The following is a 22,745-nucleotide window of genomic DNA, read 5'->3' on the forward strand; positions in this document are numbered from 1 at the left end:
AGCGTCTATTTAAACGACGCCAGGCTGCATCATGCGGATCTCCTGGAACGGATTCTCTATCGGGCACAGTCACATTGGCAGCTTCGCGACCTTTCTCTCCAAGAACGACGTCAAGTTTGACCACCTCTGCATCGCATAAGCTGTGAATTACACTTTGTGGGTTGTTGCGAGTGATGGCCGTGTGATGAACGAAGACGTCCTCGTGGGTGTCGTTCCGGTCGAGGAATTCATAGCCGTTCTTCAAGTTGAAGCATTTGACAGTTCTGAGCACACGCTCGGCGAGCACAGGCTTCTTGGTCGAATCACCCATTCTATGTTTTTTCGGTGTTTCAAGCTGGACCCTTTGATGTGTCTGAGCTGAGGAGCCATCAGGTACTGGGAGGGTGTCAAACTACCATGAACAGCAGAGAGGTTGACTGCAGTGAAATGACTCTTTGGTTTAGTGTCGGTGAATGGCATGAAGCAGACACCTTCACATTGAGTGTATGAGATTGCGGGTATCTTCATGGATGATAGGTGCGTTTCTTGACGGTTCTGGCAACACAGCGATGTTAAGTGCTTACTGGTGCAGTGATCACAGGAGAGTCGCCTGGCGGTGCGACAGTCTGTACACTGATATACAGACTCAATATGTGGTGGGGATATGTGCAACCAATATAGCACATACTTACATTTCAAACGTTCTTGAAAAATGCACTCCGGGTCTGTCGGATTTGTCAGACTCGATACAAAGCCAGTAAGAACAGCGTGGAACGACTGTTTCATCTTTTGAAAGCACTGCAGCCACCACGATCACCCTTCGTCATCTCAATGCTTCAGAGCGGCATAGCCTAGTAAGAAGCTATGAGAAGGGTCACATAAAGTATAACAAGGTTCATGAAGCGCAGGGTGTTGTGGGATGCGTAAGAAAGCATGCGAGTTACACGACTTGTTTAGCAGTGACCCGTAGCGTACCAAGCCTTTTCTCTGTGTTGATGCACGTTTACCGTTGTGAGCCTAGCGTTTTGTGGTTGTCGTCTTGTGTTAGCTGTTGACTTTCGTAGTGTTGTGTGGTTATGCTGTGGTTAGGCCTAACCGGTCGGCCTAAGCATTTTCCTCGATGTGTACTGTTTTCTCCGTGCTGCTTTGCAGTAGCGGTTAGGCCTTTTCCAAGCGCTCTGGCATGCCTAGACTTGTTGAGCAGTGTTGCAATTTTACCTGCAGCTAGTATCTTGTTCTCTGTCTTTCTCGCATAGACCTATGATGGTGGCACCATCTGGTGTGATGCCTTGCAACTAGGTAGCCACCTGTCATCGATCTCTGCAACTACCGGCTGCCAACAAGCAACATGGCGGGCGCTGGTCACTCGGGCGTTCCGGAGCGGTTTCTTCACCACGGCATCGTTGATTTTCAAATAAATTGTTTCTCTCCACTCTATTTCTATCTATTTTTTCTTTTTTATGACCACAGTTATCGTGAAACACACAGACACGAGTTAGATGCTACCCAATTAGTGTGGTGACTCTCTGGAGGGTGCTGATTACTGTGGGGGTCCCAATTAGCTCTAATTGCTAATTAAATCGTGTTTTGACTCAGTTGTGTGTTTCCGGATAATCGTGGTCATTCCATACTACTGGCCGAACCATACCAATCATCCAGGCCAACAATACGAGAGGCCAGAGACAAGAACAGTGAAAAATAAATTAAGTGAGGTTTAGTGGCAGGTATAAATTCGATATTCGTGTGAATTAATCTTGGTGTACAGCTTCGAAATGTGAATGCGACTTCCTGTTTAACCCAAGAAGTGTACGGACACCGTGTTACGATCCACGGACACATGGTACGGCTACAGGGATGGACGGATAAACAAACCTACTGTTAGGTCTATACATGATCAGGGAGCAAGACATGTAAACGCATTCGGGTGGTAGTTGATATCGTGTATGTGTACGAGTGGGGCAACAGATAGTTTTTCCTAGCTGTATTGAAATTATGAATACACTTAGTACACACAAAAACCATGCGCACGCCGTAAATATTTTTTGTTTACGATCGTACCTCTGCCACCAACCCCCAGGATCGCTCGCGCCATGGACAGTGTTTCAGGGACTTTTTTGCTTGCCTTTGCTACCTAACTAAATCACCCCTACCGTACGGTATTCGTATGTTTCCAACATGATCATTTGGGGAATTCCACTCGTCTTGTTCGTGCAGCGCAGCGCAGTCGGCCGGTATGGGTTGACCGTATATAGAGGGTAGCGTAATAGTTAGTATAGATTTAGCGTAGAAACGAACGAAGAGTGAACGAAACGGCCAGTGAATATGCAACTACTGGACTAATTAGCTTAAATTCATTAATTAAATTACTAATTAGATGTTTTCTGGGAAATGCGATTTATCAGAATTGGAGCCTGTCATTTTTCAAATCCACCGTCCTTATTAAACACCCTGTGAAGCGAGCGTACTTTGATATAAATTGTGAAATTTCAGATGAGACGAAACTAGAACTATGTGCTTTTCCTGCGCAGAAACGACCCTATCGAGGTCGGAGTGCTGTGGTGGTGGTGGTGATGGTGAAAGGGCTTGTCGTTGTCGGCCTCACAGTGACGGGCAACGTCAAGACTGACGCCCTGGGGAATGTGCGCCCTGGGCCAACTTCTAAGGGAGCTGCGTCGACATATATGTCTGAAAGCGCCTGAGGCCAGCGGAACCGGTCTACCGTGCGATCCATAGCTCCAAAGCACGTGGGCCTCTCACGTGGATTGTCGTTGTGCTTTGTGCGCTCGAGCAGTGTGCAGTTCTCATTTGCATAGTGAAATTTGGCAATTTATATCTCCGAGTACGTTCGCTTCTCATGGTGTTCAATAAGGACGATGAATTTGAATAATGACTGGCTCCAATTCTGACATGTTACGTTTCCCAGAAACATGTAATTAATAAGTTAATGAATACATTTTTGCTAATTAGTCGTGCAGTGGTTGCATACGCCGTCCTACGGGATATCCGCCTGGACATATAACACACTTGTGAAAATGAAATTAATGTTGCACTAATAGCCTTTTTATACAAAATCTGTAACGAATAAAACACAACCTGTGTAATATGTACCAAAGCCATGCGTACATGAATTGTTTTTTTTTTGTGCACAAATAAGTAATATTTTTCCTATAAGTCATAAGTCATTTCAAATATGTCATATAGTCATTTTTCCTTACAAACAAACGAACAAGTCATTTTTAAGATTCCAAACCAACGCACAATCGAAAGTACTCCAAGACGAGCCGTTTTAAATGTATTCTGTGCTGTAAGATTAATGTATGAGTCACTCGAGTTGACGTTTCTGCAGCTATGTGACGTTACGCATGGTATTCGTATCGGTCGTATCGGACCTATCGGATAACATTTCGTAGCTGAAAACTAAACTTGATGAGTGGGAGGACACCGATATGCCCCTCGACTCATAATTCGTTTTCATTTTTCGGGGTTTATATGGGTCAGGCCACGTATCGTTAGACACACTAAAATTCCCCATTAATATGTTTACTGATTGAGACCAATACCGCTCAGGTGTCATCAGGGTATAATACATGGTACGCCGTCGCGGCACTTTGAATTGCGCACGGACATACATGCTCATGTCAATATGGTTTTCATAAACTGCACATTTGTATGATATGATGCCGCACTATTGCACGTATTGTGTCCATTTTAATTCCACGAACCGTAGCTTTAAGTAGACAAAAGGTTAAGTGAAATATCACAGGTCTACTGGTTTGGAGGTCACGCCATCTGAGAGGATACATGAAACATTCGAACAACAATAGCTAGGATACAATTTGAATCTGACTCCCCTAATTAAGAAAGAAGTCGTAGGTCATTGCAATCAGCTTAGGGGCCCGCTTCCCAGAAACTCAAGTGATTAGGCTGTTTCTTAAACACCCATGTGGAAGAAATTCGTTACACGTAACACCTTCGCATGACTGATAACCCGCATTGTGTTGCACATTTAACGAGAAACCGTAAAGGTGTTTGTCCTTCATAATTTTCGTAGAATGCAGTATTTGACATTATGGTACGTTCTTTAATTATGATTGCAATATTGCATATATGAACTGGGTTAGGCGGCAAATTAGCCACACTCGAATTCGAGACAGGAAAATGAATCCCTCGTTTGTCGTTGGCTTGCTGGCCTTCCTCGCATGCTTCTGGCTCGGTAACTATTTTTACTTCTACTGGTGTCGTATCTCTACTAGTGTTGCACGTGCTTCCTTCACGTTTTCAACGGTTCGCACATAATGAGCTGGTAGCCAACTCATTTAAACCTATAGGCAAGGGGCCACGTTACCCGACCATACTAAGGTCATTATTTTTACACGGCCCTCATCAATATAGGCTGCCAGCTAATGATCATCAGCTCATGATGCAAAATAAACACACAAATCACAGTTCGGAGCACAAGATCATGACAAGAACTGGATTGGGCTGAATATAGTGGTCTCGATGAAAACTGTAACAACTACTTTCGTAAAGTAACTGCATTACATGTTCATATAGTAATTAAATAGCAGTTGCAATGCGAAATAAGAGTTACAACTCGGTTAGAACGACAGCAAACTGTGCAAAACGACAGCGATTTGCTATCGTCTCCGATCGTCGTCGTCGTCGTACTAGTGTATGCACCGTCGCTGTCCTTTTGCACAGCATTTCCCGGCATGCTTTCCCAAGGCGCGCGCTGCTCCCTGGAACTTTTGCAAATGGGCTATTCTTGTACGTGAGGTTATAAGGCCCACTATCCTTCAGGGCCAAGACATTCTTAAATTTTGTTGTTCATTTTGCTGCCACGGCTTCTCGTAATCAGTATACCACCTAGAGGGAACAGATACTCCGTTAGAGCACTGCTGGGTAAACAAGCATTAAACTTCATGGAAGCTCCAAGCGAGTTGCCATTCAACTTATTCCTCCTATTGTACTGCAGCTTTGTTCCTGCCATACTCAAAAATAATAAAAAAAAATTAAATATTCACATAAGATCACTTCTAACCTCCTGTTATATCTTCTCATTCAGTTTTTTTTTAATATATCATCGATATGGTTGTTTTAAGTTGTCATATGGACGCGGTCTGTCTTGAACCTGGAAGGAGATCCTTATTGGTGGACAGCCATGCCAGCCAACCATATGCTGACGACGAACGTGGCTTTGACGTCCCGGCTTTGATTGCTGCACACACGGTGCGTCCGTACATGTCAATTCTGTGTATCCAGTTTTTCGTGACAGAGTAAAAATGGCACGCATTGCGAAGCGATTCAACATTTGAAATGGGACGGTGTAGTGGATGAGGCAACTAAATATAGAGGGACAAACAGAACACAAGCCGCACAACGCTCAGTTGCATACTTCACTTGAATGGTGGCATTTGAAGATGGCAGCAGTTTGTACCTTTTCTTCAACTCCCCCATTTGTGATGGGTTTGTATCCCAACCATGCACGCATATAAAATAGCTGCAAAAGTAATTCCCAGTGCATTACAAGTTATTCGCAAAAACAATTCAATTACAGTTACAATATTGAATGTAGCTCTGGAAGTAATTAATCACTTGGTACGCAATTATTACAGTAATTAAATTACTTCTAATTAGTTACTTGGCAAGTTTGTCTCGACGTGGTGAACCTCAGAACTAGAGCATCAAACCGAACCCGAACCGGAACCGAAAACCGAAAACAACCGTTATTTTTTGCTGGAACCGAACCGGCACCGAACCCAAAAAGGCCGCCGCGATCTTACCGCGTTACATACGACATTTTTTTGCGACATGACTCTCCAATATAAGCGGAAATGCATAGATGCATTTCGAATCTGTGAAGACAACGTTGGACAACTCCGCTGTATAGTTTCGGTTTCGCGGGACAAGCGGTCTTGATACAGCTTTGCGGCCAGCACGTTGGACGCATAGGGAAGCTCATACCTGAAGCGTTTTTAAAGTAAAAAGATGATCTGGTTGAAGGCCGTTCGGGGATGCAACAGAGTACTAATACGAACCTGCGGCTACCTTTACTGTTACGCTAGAAAATGCGAAGAGAAATAAAGCTTCCGGAACTTTCCTGTCGTTTATTTAGGGCACATACCTGCTGCAACGAACCGGCTTGGAACCGGTTTAGAGCATCTTGGATCGTTTCGGAACCGATAAGTGTGTCCTGCTGGAGCTGAGCCGGAACCAACAAAGAAAAATTTCGGTTTCATGCTCTGCTCAGAAAATTTCCTTGTTCGAGTGTTTATAATCCGTAATTTTCGAAGCCTGATGTCCGGTCCAGCACTGGATTAATGGACGAACTCTAATAGGACACCTTTCCGTCATCATCACTTTCTCATCCCTTCCACAAGCGCAATCGGGGCGTTGTACCACCATAACGGCGGAGAATGACCCACCACATCATCATCCCATTTATGTGTTTGTGTGTGTGTGTACGTAGATATAGGGGATAGTTTGTGGGTGCGTGGAATTCATTTGTAATCTTGCAATGCCATAAAGGAAACTGCCAGACGAGATTGAAATGTGTATGGACATTTTTAACAGGGAGAAAAAAAGGAACTCTATTATGTGCTATGTAGGCACGCGAATTCCTACTCTGCGTTCCTCCTCGTCTAATATGAGGCAGGTGCGCACATTTACGTGAACGCGACAGAAGCACATCGTATCGGTTTCGCAGCAAGTTCTCTCTCACAAAGCCATGCCAGCCAATACGCAGGAGAGGACTGGTGCGAGTAAGGTGTGATAAGAGAACATAACGCGCTTTTGTCGTACCGACGTAAATGCGCTCCATGTCGCGTTCTTCATTGCATCAAAGAGAACTCGTGCCCCATCGTTTACGAGGCGGCCGATATAATCCGGAGATCAAGCTGTACTAGCCTGCCATCTGTGGCTTTGGCTCCCTCGTGGTACAACCTTCATTCCTTTACCAAGTGCCATATCTGCAGAGGTACTACTAGACGAAAAATGAGACGAAGAACGCAACCAGCTCACTCGCGACTGAAGATTATTGGAAACACGCACTAATGACAGAACGAAGGGATGCCTCAAGATGAGGCCTACGCCGTGGAACAACCGTACACCCAAATAGCAGACCATGTGGAGAAGAACCCGCACGTGCTCCACGCAAGGAGCCTGAACTAAAACTCAAGGCGTAATCTGCTGCAGGTACCCCATCTCTGAGGCGCTCAGCTTGATGTAAGCTGGGCTTCTCACGGGGTTATTTTCACTACGTGTCATCAAGAATGCCTCCAAAATTTCTCTGGCGATTCGATCTTTAAACACCCCTTCTACTGACATCCTCGCTAACTCAGGTCAATGCACCTGGGACAATGTACGTGCAGACTGCCAGAAGGAATGCTGCGATGCACTAAGGAACAGTGTTCGTCGAGGTTCAAGCACATGCTGGTCAACATACACTCCGCCACATGACTCGTCTTGTAGCACTTCTTGGTTGGGTCATTAGCGTGTGTTTCCAATAAACTTCACTCTCGAGTGAGCTGGTTGTGTTGTTCGTCTCGTCTTTCGTCTAGTGGCAGCTCTGCACTTTACCGACTGCCCCAACTTTTAGTGGGGAGGGGAATATGTTTATTTAGATAAAGAAGGGAAAGGTCAGCCAGACGGAGGTCGGCTTGCCATTAAAAAAAAACGAAAATGGGGGAAGAATAGAACAGGAAAAGAAAAAGAAGAAAAGAAAAGGAGAAGAAAAAAGGAGAAAAGGGAAAAGAAAAGGAAGAGAAGAAAAGAAAAGGGTCTGGCAAATCCCGGACCTCTTAAATCCACCCGGAGAGAAAAGAAAAGGGGAAGACAAAGGGAAAAGAAAAGGAGAAGACAGGAGAAAAGAAAAGGAAAAGACAAAGAAGAAAAGAAAAGGAAAATACAAAGATGAAAAGAAAAGGAAAGGAAGAGGGCAACCTGTAGGCTTGTTCGTGGTCCGTATCTGGTGACGTAAAAGGCTGCCCCTGAGGTGTCACGCATCACAGATGCATCTGTGAAGACAGCAAGGGTAGGTGGGGTTGATCTGTGCCAAGGAGAGCTGATGGGTTACTGATGGAGGAGCTTCGTGTGTTCGAGGAAGGTCCGGGATTGCAGGTTGAATGACGGGACGTTCAAGGCTCCACATAGGTGGCGCAAAGGAGGGAGTAAATGTCGTGGGCAGGAGATGACAGTACCGAAGGCGGAAGCAAGGCAGCTTTCTGCAATCTGACAAAGGGGACGGGAAGGGTGGGTCAGACAGCGGGCGTATACGCGCAGGGTGGTTGAGTCCCGTAGAGTAGGAATCGCGTGTTCTCTAGCTCCTGCGAGGACGGAGTAGGTCTCCGTTGTCCGAGGGACCCCTAGGCGGACACGGGGGCTGCGGGCTTGACGGCTGAGAAAGCTCTCCGTCTTGAGTGGGGCTGATTAAGTGGAGGATAGGGTGGCTATATCGCAGCGTGCCCAAGAGAAGAGCCGTATGGACTCGGTGGAGATCACGGCAGGAGGGGCCCCAGGACGCACCTGCGACACGCTTAAGGACGTTAACCAGGCTTGAAGCTTTGGCAACAAGTGTCTTAACGTAAGGAGACCAAGTCAAGCCTCGGTCAACGGCAAAACCCAAGTAACGGCAGGTTGAGACAAATGTGATGGGCGATCCAGCAGGGGATAATGGGTACTTGTGAAATGACTTCAGTGAAAAGGCCATGGCTACAGTGTTGGCAGGTGAGATCACTTTTAGTGATTCACCTAGTGCGCTTGGCGTAGCTTCTTTACGAGTGACGTGTTCGAGTAGCGGTAGATTCAAACCCTTCAACTGCCAGTGCTGGCTTTCCCTGGGTTTCCCGCCAGATTCTCCTGACAGGTGCCATCCCAGCTTTGGCACTGGGCCCCACACATTGTATTATATCGTCATACAATGTGCATACAGGGTGTTTTTTTCATAAAAAACTATAAGGGCTATAGACATGCTGCTTTTCTCTTCTATCATCTCTGGGCCAGCGGACGTTCTTGGCCATATATTGCTCAACCGTCAAATGACTATTTACCTAAAAATCGTTAATTAACTTTAATTATAAAAGCTACGAAGTTGTCCCAATGAGAACATCTGTTCCTTTCGGCGACCACCACACCATTTTTTTTCTTTATCTTGTTGATTGCGCATCTTCGGGGACACATTGGTTTACCCCCAATGTGAGATGGTAAAGGTGCACGTGCGTCGAAGATGCCGCCACAGTGCCGCCTCATGCGTCGAAGATGAGCTTTAACTTGCGGAAACAAAACAAAAACACATGTATCGGGTGACCCTATCGGAACTGCCGTTATCTTGGGTTGCATTTTCTGTTAATCTTTTTCCAGGGCGCAAGCGGCGACGGTGTGCTCTTTCATCCTCTCACATTGGGGGTGAAGGAAAGACGGGTCTCCGAAGATGTGCAATGAACAAAATAAAGAAAAAAATGGTGTTCCTTCACGAATTTTTTTGCGGGCGATCTACCGAACGGATTTTTGTTCTGAAAACGGCTATGATATCAGGTCACCGAAAGGAATAGCATTTGTACAACTTCGTAGCCTTTATAATTAAAAAGTTAATTAACGATTTTTAGGTAATTAATCATTTGACGGTCGAGCAACATATGGCCAAGAACGTCCGCCGGCCCACAGATGATAGAAGTGAAAACAGCATGTCTATAGCCCTTATAGATTTTGTTATGAAAAATCTGTATAAAAAAAACCTGTATAACATTCATTCAAATTTAAAAACACGTGGCTCAATTCCCCCTGAAGTCATTCCACGACGCATGCAAACCCTGTCGCCGACTCCTTTCTGCTGTCATCTCTCCATCTGTTCACGTCTCCACACCGCTCGTAGCCATAGCTGCATCACCGCACTAACACGGAGGAAAAAAAAGTGCTCTTTACTCGTTCACCATTATTGTTCCTTTCACTCACTTCTTCACATAAGGGATATGTAAGTCCATTACACCAGCTCGATTGCTTCCTACTTTTTCGACCAACGTTTTCTCCTAACCTATATTATCGAACCTGAACAGAAATAGCATTATGGTAAAAGCGCCCTCTGGTGGTGGCGTTACATGATTTCCGCCACAAAAGACTCGTTGTAGGTGACTGCTCCGACTCCCAATTTCCAACTGTAGAAAAATTACAAGGAGGGGATCAATTCTGAGAGATCAATTATGCTTATTTCTTATTTAGTTAGTTGCTCTTTCATTTAAGATAGTTACAAAAATGAAAGTCTGGAGGGAACAGCGAAAAAGAAAATCCACCATAGTGGCTTGACGAGCTCGCCTTTCCCACATACGTGACAGGCAATAAATGGCAAGAATGTGACTTGTTGAGAAGACATATATTTATTTATTTCATGATACTGCGGGCACTGCCCAAGCAGGAGGGGAATAACAAGAATATACAAAACTACTGTTGTTAATCACACAACTCGGAAACAGCGTCCTCAAATTGGTTAATTGTACAGTTTGCAACATCAAAAGACAACGAGTTCAATGATGATGACGTGAGGAGCGCGCTGCAAGGGAAGCAGAAACGATCCGGAGTCTAATCTGATATTTTCCTTAAATATCTGAAAGAAAAATTTTAAACGAGCATTTTTTCTCCTTTTCAGTGAGGTTGGAATATTTGCGTTCGACATAAGGACGGAAGGAGAGTCCCGCCTTGAGTACTTTTTTTCGTACTTTGAGTACTTTGATTTCGTATGCGGGTCCCATACAATGCTGGCGTATTCAAGTTTTGATCTAATTAAGGAGCTATAAGACAACATCTTCACTTCAGACGGATTCGTAATTTTCGCTTCAAATATCCGAGCTTTCGCATAGCTGCAGAACACGTTAAAGATGTATGTTTGGACCATTTTAAATCTGACGTAAAAATGACGCCTAAGTATTTATATTCTGAGACCTGAGCAACTGTGGTGTTACTAATAGTGTAGTTGAATGGAATGGGTTGCCTTTTGTTGGTTACACGTAACAAAACACTCTTATTATAGTTCAGCATCATACCCCATTCATCACACCACAGGGATACTGCCTTCAAACTACGATCGAGCAAAGCCTGGTCATCCATAGAATGAACAGAACAATATAATAAACAATCATCGGCGAATAATCTAATTTGGATACCAGTTCAACCACATCATTTATATAAATTAAAAATAATAATGGGCCTATAACACTGCCTTGTGGAACGCCTGATGAGACAAGTAGACGCTCAGAAAAACTACCAGAAATATCTACAAATTGCATAAAAATCACTCAGGTAGGTCTGCACCCATTTGATGATCCATATAGGCAAACCAATGCGCATCAATTTAACAATAAGTCGGTCATGAGGAACCCTATCGAACGCTTTACTAAAATCAAGAAATAAAGCACCAGTTTGACCACCTTGGTCCATAACAGAAGCAAAATCGTGCGCAATGTTAACACGTTGAGATGTTGTAGGAAGTCCCTTTCGGAAACCATGCTGATAAGGGGTCAAAATGTAATTTTCAACAAGAAAAGCAGTGATGTATTTCACTAAAATGTGTTCTAATAGCTTACAGGAGGTACATGTCAGCGAAATAGGACGGTAATTGTCCATACACAACGAATCACCCTTCTTAAAAACCGGTATAACACGCGCAGTTCGCCAATCATCAGGAACAACAGAAAACTGAAGCGAAGCAGAAAAAAATGTATATAAGAAACGACCCAGAGATTCGGCATATCTTCGTAGAAAGGCATTCGGTATATTATCTGGCCCAGAAGAAGACTTATCTTTAAGATTAAGAAGTAGGGCAACAATGCCCTCGTAGGAGATAAAGTCAGGGGCAACAACACCAGATGATAGTGGTACGCTAGACGAAACCATAGGAGGAGTAAACATACTCTGAAAGTGACTGTTAAAAGTTTTCGCTATCTCCCTGTGATTAGTAACAATTCTACTATCAACCTTTACTGACTCAACAACATTTTTCGACCTCGACACTCCAATGTACCTCCAGAACTTCTGGGGGTCATTCTTGATAAAACTAGAAAGAGTACATGAAAACAAGTTCTGCTTCTCCTCAGTCAGACGATTTCGAAACTCGGTTTCTAGTGGACGTAGGAGTTCTTCATTAACAGGTGATCTCCGACGGCACCGCCCTAGCTTTCTTTTCAGGTGAATCAATTCACGATTCATCCAAGGATAGGGACGGTTTGTCCTTTTAATCCTATCAGCACAAAATTATCCAAGCAGAACATGCAAGCATATTTAAACTGACACCACAAGGAGTTAACATCATCTCCAACAAAAGATTCATACGCTATATCCAGGTAGTCTAATACACTTTCGTCTCTGTTTCTATTAAAATCCTTAACTTTGACAGGAACCACTGGACTACGCAGGGAGTCCGCATGGAAGGAGCACGAAAATGAAACTATTTTATGGTCTGATATACCATCGATAACGTCGACAGTATAAAGACAACACTGAGAACAAACAAAAATAAGGTCAAGAACAGAGGAGCTACTCCCAACAGTTCGAGTAGGAATGCTAACGACTTGAGTAAGATCATGAGCAAACATAATATCAAAACACTCATTAGCATTCTGGTCATTCGTAACACTTATTCCGCTGTCCCAAACAACATGTGGAAGACTAAAATCCCCAGCAATAATAGTTGGACCTTGTTTAATAAGTAACCATCTGATCATACAAGGCAGACAAAAAGGATAAGGGGCTGAACGGCGGCCTGTATACCGCATACAACGTAATAGGAATGCCACAGAAATCAACGTGTAAAGAAAGACTTTCGTGGTCAACAATTTGTTCTAAGAGGTATGCATCATTAATAAACATTAACACATTGACAACATTACATTAATAATAGTACATTAATAGCGCATTAATAAACTATGGTAATCACAGAGGCACAAATACCCTAAGGCAGCAATGAAACTAAGGCGCCTCAGAAACAAAGGTACTAATAGACTAAGGCATCTAATAAATTAAGCATAGTCTACGTACAGATTTCCGAGACATCGGTAGCTGATCATCCATTTCATATAGAAAGCATGGTAAAAGATAACTTCCACTTTGTGCACCATAAGGCGTTCTACATCGAGGTATGTACCACGATTCTTTTGGTACAATTGATACAATTGTACCTATACATACGACTAGACAGGTTCAACATAGATAAAACATTTGTTATATATTTCCTTGATGCATTTTGATAACGACAGAGCAGCTTATATTTAAATAAGTTATGCACTTTAAGTACATCATATCAAAGGGAGCATTCCTTTTTTAAAAAGGCCTGCTGCAGACTTGTACGTATTTGGAGTATTGTATTTAAAATACTGTATTTTAAATACAATTTGCGGTATTTTGGTACTCTACTCAATACCTTTTGTTTTGTGTATTTGTACTCTATTTAAAATACATTTTATGGTATTTTCTGTGTCTCGTCTTTCCATTATCTTGCTTGTTCAATGGAAATTTCCTGAGTCCCTCAGACTTGACCCGGACATTGGCCCTTCTTTGAACTACCCATTTAGAGATATTGTCCTGTGTGTACTAATCCTTGGCCAGTGAGGGTTCTATTATGTGTGCCGTGACGCCGAATTCTGACCTCGCCAAGCAGGGACTTGCTAGAAGTTTCTTTGTTCTGGGTCACATATATTTAGTGGAGTTATGTGGTATATCTTTGTCATCTTTTCGGGACTTCTGTTTAGATGACTCCTATCACACAGCGGCGGCTAGCGTATAAATTGCGCGAGGTTTAGGTGATTCATGTCACATAGCGGCGACATGCCGCACTGACCAGTGACCAGTGACTTTTTGCGTTCAAGGATAAATAGTACCTTAATTGTATTTCAAATACCTTTTTAAGTATTTTGTACTCTACCTTAATTACTTTAATTTGCATGTATTTATACTCTATCTTAATTACATTCTAACGTTAGTATTTATTATATTGATGCGAGTAGACTGACTGGCGCTGAGACCGTGTCTTTAAAGGGACTATGAAACGATTTTTTTGTTCGTTTCGTTCGAAAGAAGACATTTTTCTGAGTCTAGAACCGAAATTTTACTTTCGTCGTGCGAGCGGATTTCTCGGAAGCGAATTTAAACGGAGCGGCGAAGGGAGGACAGCTGGCGCCGCGCCGTGACGAGCTGCCGAGCGGAGACACAACGGGTAACTTGACGCGACCACGGCCGGCTCAGCAACACGTCATCGTGACGTGTTGCCGAGCCGAGGAATCCCGCCAGGAGCATGCGCCGTAGGATCCCGCGTATGCGTTCATCGGGAGTGGAAATCTCCATGACAGCAGCTTTCGCGCGATCGGCAGATTTCGGCAGTGGCGGCAGCCACAGCGCGAGCTCGCGGCATTACTTGCCATTGTGCAAAACCGGTGACGTAACGGGGAACCGAAGTGCGGTTCGTACAGTTACACCATCGGCAGAGAAATATGCGCCGCAGAGGAGGAACGCGGAAGAGACATTTCCAGCGCGCGCTCCTCGCAGAGTGGAGCGATTTCGTCCGGAAAAGTTTGTGGCATATTAGTTTCTCTGCGGGAAGAACAGTTTCAATCGAAAAAAAGTATGGGGGTTCGGGAAATTTCATAGTCCCTTTAATGTCCAGAGAGAATGTCAGAGAGCGAGCCGGGGGGGACGGTGGTCGTCTTCATGTAACAATATTATCTTAAATACATTTTTGAGTATCTTGTACATGTCTGGCCTGCTGTTGTATGGCTGACGGAAGACAAAAAAAGGATACGAAGAAATTGCTTTTGTAATCTATATAATTTGGCAGGGTTTGCTTTACTCGTGTTACCCCATAACAGAAAACAGTAATTTAAACGAGAATAAATTAGGGCGTAGCAAAGTAACATTAGTACACGCCATAGGCGGACCGGGAGGGGGTCAAGGGGGGCCGTGCCCCTCCTGGAACTCCAAGGTCGCTTGTGAAAACAGTGCGCTCTTTAGTCATAGGTCGTAATGATTATTTTCAGATGTCATGATAGGAACCTCTAAATACCCACACAGTGCGCAACGTCCGCCTCCAGATAAAGATTTGGTAGGGGATGGGAGATGGCACTCTTGCCCCCCCTCCCGGAAGCGCTTTGCCCCCCCCCCTGGAAAAAATCCTGGGAACGCCCATGGTACATGCTTCGTCATATATGAACGATATCTATATCAGAAACCGTAGACCCGCGACGCCTTCGAATGGACGTCGTTTGTGTGTAATGTCCATGTAAGGGTGGAAGTATAAGTTACACCTACTGTTTTGACATGGTCGACAATAGTTACAGCTGAATTGCCGACTATTAAGCTTTCTGTTATGTTTAATTGTCTGTTAGTGGCGGAGAAAAGAACCGCTCTGCTTTCCTTTGCATTGATTTTTAAACAGTTAGTATCTGCCCACAACTTATTCCCTTGGAAAATTCTGTTAGCGTTTACTATAGCGTGAGAAGCTGTACCAGTAACAACAACAACAACAACATAGATGAATGGATGATGATGATGATGTGGGACGTTTCCCTGCGTTGAGTGCAGGACCCTACCCCATTCCAAAAAGGTTCACATGAAATGATGACGAGGGAAGGAAATCCCTACAGTTCGTGAAGGAGGCCGGTGGCCCTCAGAAAGGAAAGAAAAGCGCCAAGTGCACGGCACTGATGCCCAGGGTTACTCCATGGGCCGAGAACTTTGCAGATGTTGAATGGCCTCTGATCCAGCATTTCAAGTTGACATTTAAAGGCCCGTCGCTCGCGTACGTACTGGCTGCAGTCTTCGAGAATGTGTCGGATTGTTGCCGGGAAACCACAAGTTGTACACAGCGCCGTGTTGCTGTGGCCCAGCTTATACCGGAGTGCAGAGGTGAATGCGACGCTAAGTCGTAAACGACGCACGAGGGACGTAAAGAGGCGAGGGAAACCGCCTGGCATTTCAAATAAAAGCGTTGGGTCAACAGCATACAGAAGCGACCACAGGGTGATGTGATGACACCATTCCTGATGGGCCCAAGGCGACGTCAACGCGGACAAGAGGGAGCGCCTATCCCCATTCGAAAGTATGATGGGGACTGCTGAGCGGCGATGGTGAGCCGCAGCAGCTGCCCGATCCGCTACTTCATTGCCTCTTATTCCAATGTGGCTAGGGACCCATTGGAAGGTGTGAAGATGAGTACTTGTTTATTACAACTTTTACATAATTCTCACCGCATGGTTTTCAGACAGTTGACCTAGATGCATAGCGTCATGAAAGAGAGAGGGAAAGAAGCGCGCAATTCCACACGGAAGTAAAGCAACTACAGTAAAAAGTAAAGAAATTGGGGTCTAGCCATGTGACTTCATCGGTAGGCCTTGGCTTATTAGTACTGGCGTTAACATATAGTCGCTTTGGCGTTATATCTGTAATTCGGAAGCGTGGCGGTGTCAAGCTTGTGTGCGCAAAGCCTTTCCATTGGCTGTTTCCGGTAACGTGACACCTGCCTCCGCGACACAGCTAAGCCACAAACTCTTTTCACCCGTTAAATACCCCAAGAATTCCTGGTCTCCTTCAGTCAATCGCCACACACAATTTCAGACACAGAAAGTGTTTCACTGCCTCTGTGACTGGAATCGTCTCCTTCACACGGGTTCGGGAGTAAAAATGGGGATGTGACAGGAAGTAATCCTAAGAATGACGTCATGGTCTAGCTCAGAACGGTCTCTTCTATCTACAAACGTGAGCTCGTTTTGTCCTACTGTTTATCGAGAATATCACCGCTTCAGACGGAATGTATTTCTTCCTACTAGGTGCGAAAAAAAAATCATGATCACAGTTGTCCCGCGACGTAAATTATTAAATATCATTATTATGGTAAAACAATGGTGGGAGCCGTATTGTAAACCGTTGTTATCAGCATAAAGAAAAAACTGCACCCAAATCTGGATGGACGGAGGACTGTGTGAATCCATTGTGCTCCGGAGTTGGCGCATAGCCAACCGTGATATATCGGAAGTCAATCCAAGTCCTATGTGAACCGGAGCCGCCCGTACTCAGAACTAGCAAGAACGTTGCACGATCGATAGCCTTATACGGTTTAAATGTTATATGTTCCACCGGGACAAAACATCTACAGCTCAACCCAACGTTACCCCCCCCCCCCCCCAACGTTCTCTTTGTCGTTTCATTTGTTATCAACACTGCAAAGTCGCCGATAAAGTCCGAGCCCCAATATGATGGTTCCAGTCATTTGACGGTGGTTCCGGATAACCTTGAATCATCTGGGTCTCCCCGAGTACGAGGTGTGGTGAGGATACAAGTCACATCGCAATTTTGGGAACTCCAAGAGGGGCCTGGAATTGGTTTTCTTTTTGCGCACGACAAGATGGGCTGGGCCAAAGAGCTCGTACGCTGTGACATGATTGTGAAGGAGGCCCATTCAATTTAGGCGCCTAGGCAAATTACACTTTACAGATGTTACCAACAGAATAGAACGTTGAGGTGCTCATATTTGAACCATGATATCCTCTATTGCAGGAAATGCGGGGAGCAGTCCTAAGGCTTGCCCTCCAATAAAGAAATTATTCTGCCCTAAATACACACGCATACAAGTAAGTAATGTTCCACACCAACCCTCTGCAGTAAAGCTTACGACTGCGCTTGCCTTAAAGGGACGTTCTTATGTAATCCATTTGATTCTGAAACAAGAGTGAAATTGCATCGGGGGCAGGGGGATATATGTTGATTATGAAAAACCAAAAAAGGAGGGAAAGATGAGCCTCTGGTACGGTGTGCATTACAGCGGGTATTTGGGGTCATTAGAAGAGTGCTGCCAGGAGACACCTCGTCAACGCTTCAGAGGCGCCAAGCCCATTGATACCATGCCGCGAGCTACCTGGATGCCACTCATTCTCTAGTGGGGCTTACGGAATTAATGCAACCGATCGTACATGCTGGGTGCTTAACGAAAATCCCCTAGCTGAGTACCTCGGAAACCGCTGGTGCTATTGCGAAACATTCGTTGGTGTTGTTAAGTCGCCATGTACCTCGAGGGAGTCATTGCGATGTACTCAATGCAAACGTAGTTTATTCCTTGGAAAGCAGAAAAGGAAAAACATGGAACGAGCGCACGCCCTCTTGAAATACACATGGGCTGAACGAACGTATCCCATATTGCACATACATAACGTTAGTAAGCATCCTTGAGACATAACCTAAGAGCAGACCAGTTAGTGACTCATGTACAAACACTCATTAATTAAATAAGTTGTAACTTTTAATTTTTACTGAGGACGCATGTGGCACATGTGTTGTAGCGATCGCGACTTCAAGCGCAAAATATTCCTGAAAAGAACCAGCGTTGGCAATTATCTTGTGTCTCTTTTTTTCTTTTCTGCGCGTGATTAGTTAATAGGTTTCTGTCGACATATTTCTTGCCCCGTGAGTGAACTTGGTGGACGAACGCGCACTTGAAAGCTGGATAGCTCACGGAAAGAGCGCCTGCGCGAAAGAAATATCCGAAGGGAATCCAATTAATCGCTCGAAAAAGCAACTGATCCGTATTTTTTTCTCCACTGATTTGCCCTAAAGGCCCCGTTGGTCACAGAAAATGTGCCGAAAAGACGTGCAAAGTAAAATATGCAAAAGAGCCAGTCACTGGGCAGCTCTTAGTCGATTTTTCAAAAATGTTTACTAAAACAAAGTTATTACATGGTGGCAGCAGTTTCCAAATTATTTAACTGGGGGATTTTGGGTGAAACACCCAGTAGAGTGCTTACAGATGGGAGACCCACGGACATTATAACAGTCAGCTACCACCAGTGTTTCTGTTAAAGAACGCATGATATTTGTGGTACAACCGCAACAGGCTCTCTAATGGGGCTGTCGGCAGAGGTAACATTGACAGTCCCTGAAAATAAGATATGCGACCACATCAGCAACCGCGCTAGTTGAATTAGCTGTTCCGTACTGCATCCGCGCAAATATTGAGTATATCTGCACATGTACAGTCATATATAATTTGTAGAAACATATTCTACATGGGGAAAATATTACGTTAGAAACATTTTTACTTTTCAGCATGCAAAGTTTCTCAGGAACATTATGTAATCCACTCTTGTCCAATGATTGCAGTTAAATGCCAAACAATGGAAATGGTGGCACAATTCGACTCCATTTTGGATGGACTGCGTTCTTTCATTTACGACTCTTTATAGACCTCTTTACTGTTTGCAAAGAAGATGCGCCATCTGCGCATGCGCGGGGTTGGTGTGGCCAAAACACGATCAACGCAGCGTGCGACACCAGTGCGATGACTGTGCGACATCGGCCGTGTTGGACTATGAACTTCCTCGCATAGCACACTCCTAGCCAACCATCATCTCGAATGATAGCGTTATTTGCCCTGCACTCTAAGAAAAAAAGTTGAAAATGGGTAGAAATGCCACACTTCTTCCCGACCTACTTTTTCTCTCCCCGTCGAAGGTCGGGGTACTGCATTTCTGCCCCTCCACTGACATGTCTCCCTTTTAGGGGTCAGTAATTTTGAGGACACAGCCAAGGATAATGGTGGAAGTGAACAGTTGCGTGGGGTTAGGCGTGTTTCGCTTCCCTCTCACTCCCTTTTCCCCCTTTTCCTTTCCTGTGTTGTGTATGTTGGGGGACACCGTCGGTTTCAGTACTTCAGGAATCCGGACGCTCTTGCGTCTTAGGTAATATTTAGAAATCAATTTTCGTCATGGTTATTATATTGAACTTTGATGCAGAAAAAGCGGACCATTGTGAAGAAAGTCTATGGAGCTGATTCCTTGGACACGCTAGTAGCAACGAAAAGTACAGAACCATTAAACCGATACTATTTTCCTCATTATTGATGTATCTTGGCATACCGACATCACCGACCGATACCATTTCATAACAATGAAAGAATAATCCAATAGCGTTTTGGGCTGGGCCAGGTCGCAAATGTACTAGCATTTAGTGGCGGGAGGGTATCGGTTGGTCAGTGTCAGCGTGTACACATTCCGGTCCCAAAATCGCAAATACAGACCCGGACTAGGTCGCCAATAACTTTTTGGCGGGGTACACGTCACTCTTCCGCGAGAAACGTTAAATACGGAGTGCTGTGCGATGAGATTTCATCGCGTGTTAAAAAGAAAACTCAGAAAGTTTCACATTACGGTAATGAGAGTGCATTGTTTCCGTTTCTTCAAAAACGCACGTATTGTACCTTACTTTGATAAATGTGGTAAAATGCAATAAAAAGAACGAAATAATGATTCTAAGTGATTTAGAATCTATGTACAACTGTTCCCATCTGAAAGGAGGACGTCAATATGTCAAATTGCCTTAAAATACGTTTCATTGCAAAGTATATGTTTCTTGGAGAAAGGGCGTGCATGCACAACATCATGACAACTAGAGCACTCATATCTTTGCACGCTACACGGATATAGAACGTTCACAGTGGTGAAGACTACCCACAGCTTGAGAAATTAGCTTTAAAAAGTCGGAGAATGGAAACAATTGTTTTTACCGACCTTTTTTATGCGGCATAAGGCGTTGAAGAACTAGCGCTCGTAAGAGATGTTTTGTTTTATTTAAAACTTAATTTGATCTATAAAGAGACAGAATTTGTTGGACGGGTTTGCTTTACTGCTGATAAATATTGCGGAGTGACTTAGCGCCACCACACATAAATTTCAGAACCCGTTCGCGCCAGCCCTGCAAATTAGATGTAATTTGGTATACTTGCAAATATGTAAAAAACCAAAACAAAGAAAACAGTAAAAATGGTACAAAAAGAACAGATCGAAACCTCGTTTGAAAAGAGGTGACAAATCAAATGCAAATTAAGTTGCGTTATCAAATCTAATCATGTTTAATCCGCATATAAATTTCTGTCAAGTCGATTTTTCTTTCCTTTTAATGAAGATTTAAATTCGGATTTACATAAAATATGGTATTTCAAATCCACACTACTGTTTTGCACGTGTCATGCGAATTGCAAAACATTTTAGTTCGCGTCCTGCTTAAAGATGATTATGCATGCGTAGTTACTTACTGTAACAAAAATAAGGAGAGGTTGAATTAATCACCCCATTAATTCTGCCACTTCTGCAACAAAATTAAACTAAAAAGGAGAAGAAAGCAAGGAAAATGTAGAATAAAATAAAACAGACAGGAGGGGACCCTGGGGAGATCCCCTTCATACATGCGTATTTTAACCTGGAATATGCGGTCGTGAAGAACCTCTTTATACTCTCCTTCTCTGCTTGACTATTGTTCTCCCTAGAGATATTGGGGCACCAACGCTATTTGAGGAACAACAGCGTTGACCATAATACTCCAAAGGCACTAATCCGGGGGGGGGGAATACATTAGCTTCATCTTGAGGTCATGCTAGGAAACACTCAAACACTCAAGGCCAGTGGACGTGGTCTGCTGCTTTTGTGATTCTTCGTGAAAATGGGCGAGAGACGAAGGGAAGAAACTGCGTCACTCTAGGCCGTCAGTTCGTTGCAGACAGTCGTGCATACCGCATGCAACGAATCTAGCAATGAAGATTATAACAAGTTACGGCGAAAGAATGGCGGTGGTGTCCTGCGACGGCATCTCAACGGAACTCTGCCTGAGGGAGGATGAACTAATGTGCAAGCGTCTTACAGTGAGTAGTGTCATGTACTTTTTTTCGTGATAAGTGCTTGACGTAGCCATCAGCTATATTCTGCTGAGTTCTTTACTGATGGTGCGCTATGTAGTGTCACAGTGGGATAATTATGCTTTCTTTCGTTCCTTACAGATCTACGATGACGACTTTGACATCTGTGTGGAAACAGCACAAGCAGGTACTTTTTGTGACTGTATAGCTCCCACCTTGGTCCTCTTTAGTACGAATTTACCATTTATACGCCTTCATGACACTTTTTGTTCGTTCAGATTGGGGAAGAATGCAATGCGATCACAGGGACTGTCATTGAAACTGCCTTGGACAGAGATCTGTAGGACATTTCGGAAGCGGTTTTGAGGTACAGTCGAAAGAAGCGCCAATTGGAAGCGTTCTTTGAAGCCTTTAGAGTCTGAACATGGTGGTAGTTCACAGATAATTCGGAGGTTTCACGGATTTTATGGCTTCCATAGCACATATGCATTGCCAGGGTGTTTTTCTTTAATTCGCGTGTAAATTCGTTTGAATATTCATATTGTGATTACGTAATATGCGCAGCAATGATAGTCACACTCCTTGTGGTCCCCAGTCTGGTGCATGAATGGTACGAGTCCTTCATCACGCCCCAGGTGAGTACCTATAGCGTTTGTTCTTATTGTACATCGCAAAAGGTTTTGTTTTGTTGCTATGGGAACGAGCTTTGCATTTTTCGTACTTTATTATTGATGTCTCTAGAGCAACCGCGAAGATAACGTCCTGCTGAAAATACTTGGAAGATTTTGTCTATGTATTCTGGTAACTTTCTAGGTGGAGAACGAACATGTCTGTCATGTGGTGTGCTTTTCCCGGGAAGTATTCCATCCGGGGCGAGCGCTGTTATGCCTGGAGAAGGAGACCATAGGGGTGTCCAGCTTGAAGGAGCCTGTGAGGACCCTCGTCGCGCTTTACTGGCTTATGGACATCGAATTCATGCCGAAGTCCGCTTCTACACTGCAAGTGCTCCGCAAATTAATGAATGTACCCCTCGCATTGGTGAGCCCATCTGATAAAGCTGCTGTGTCTTCATTGAAGTAGATTGTGCAAAATAAAGATTTATAATTTGTAACAGCCT

The 22,745-nt window shown here is 44.1% G+C and overlaps 2 protein-coding genes across 4 annotated transcripts in view; one reads left to right on the forward strand and one right to left on the reverse strand.

Moving 5' to 3' along the window:
• Positions 1 to 22,745, reverse strand: part of LOC135400514 (uncharacterized) — a 374,312-nt gene that overhangs the window by 281,497 nt on the left and 70,070 nt on the right. The gene's annotated exons all lie outside the window — the stretch shown is intronic.
• Positions 4,105 to 22,745, forward strand: part of LOC135400275 (uncharacterized) — a 61,045-nt gene continuing 42,404 nt past the window's right edge. For all 3 annotated transcript variants that reach the window (XM_064632060.1, XM_064632061.1, XM_064632062.1), the window contains exons 1-2: positions 4,105 to 4,192; positions 17,506 to 17,579. In XM_064632060.1, coding sequence (XP_064488130.1) covers positions 4,138 to 4,192; positions 17,506 to 17,579 — 129 coding nt within the window. In that variant the 5' untranslated portion in view covers positions 4,105 to 4,137. The remainder of the gene's footprint in view (positions 4,193 to 17,505; positions 17,580 to 22,745) is intronic.

The sequence above is a fragment of the Ornithodoros turicata genome, chromosome 7 (assembly GCF_037126465.1).
Source record: "Ornithodoros turicata isolate Travis chromosome 7, ASM3712646v1, whole genome shotgun sequence".
Lineage (NCBI taxonomy): Eukaryota > Metazoa > Arthropoda > Arachnida > Ixodida > Argasidae > Ornithodoros > Ornithodoros turicata.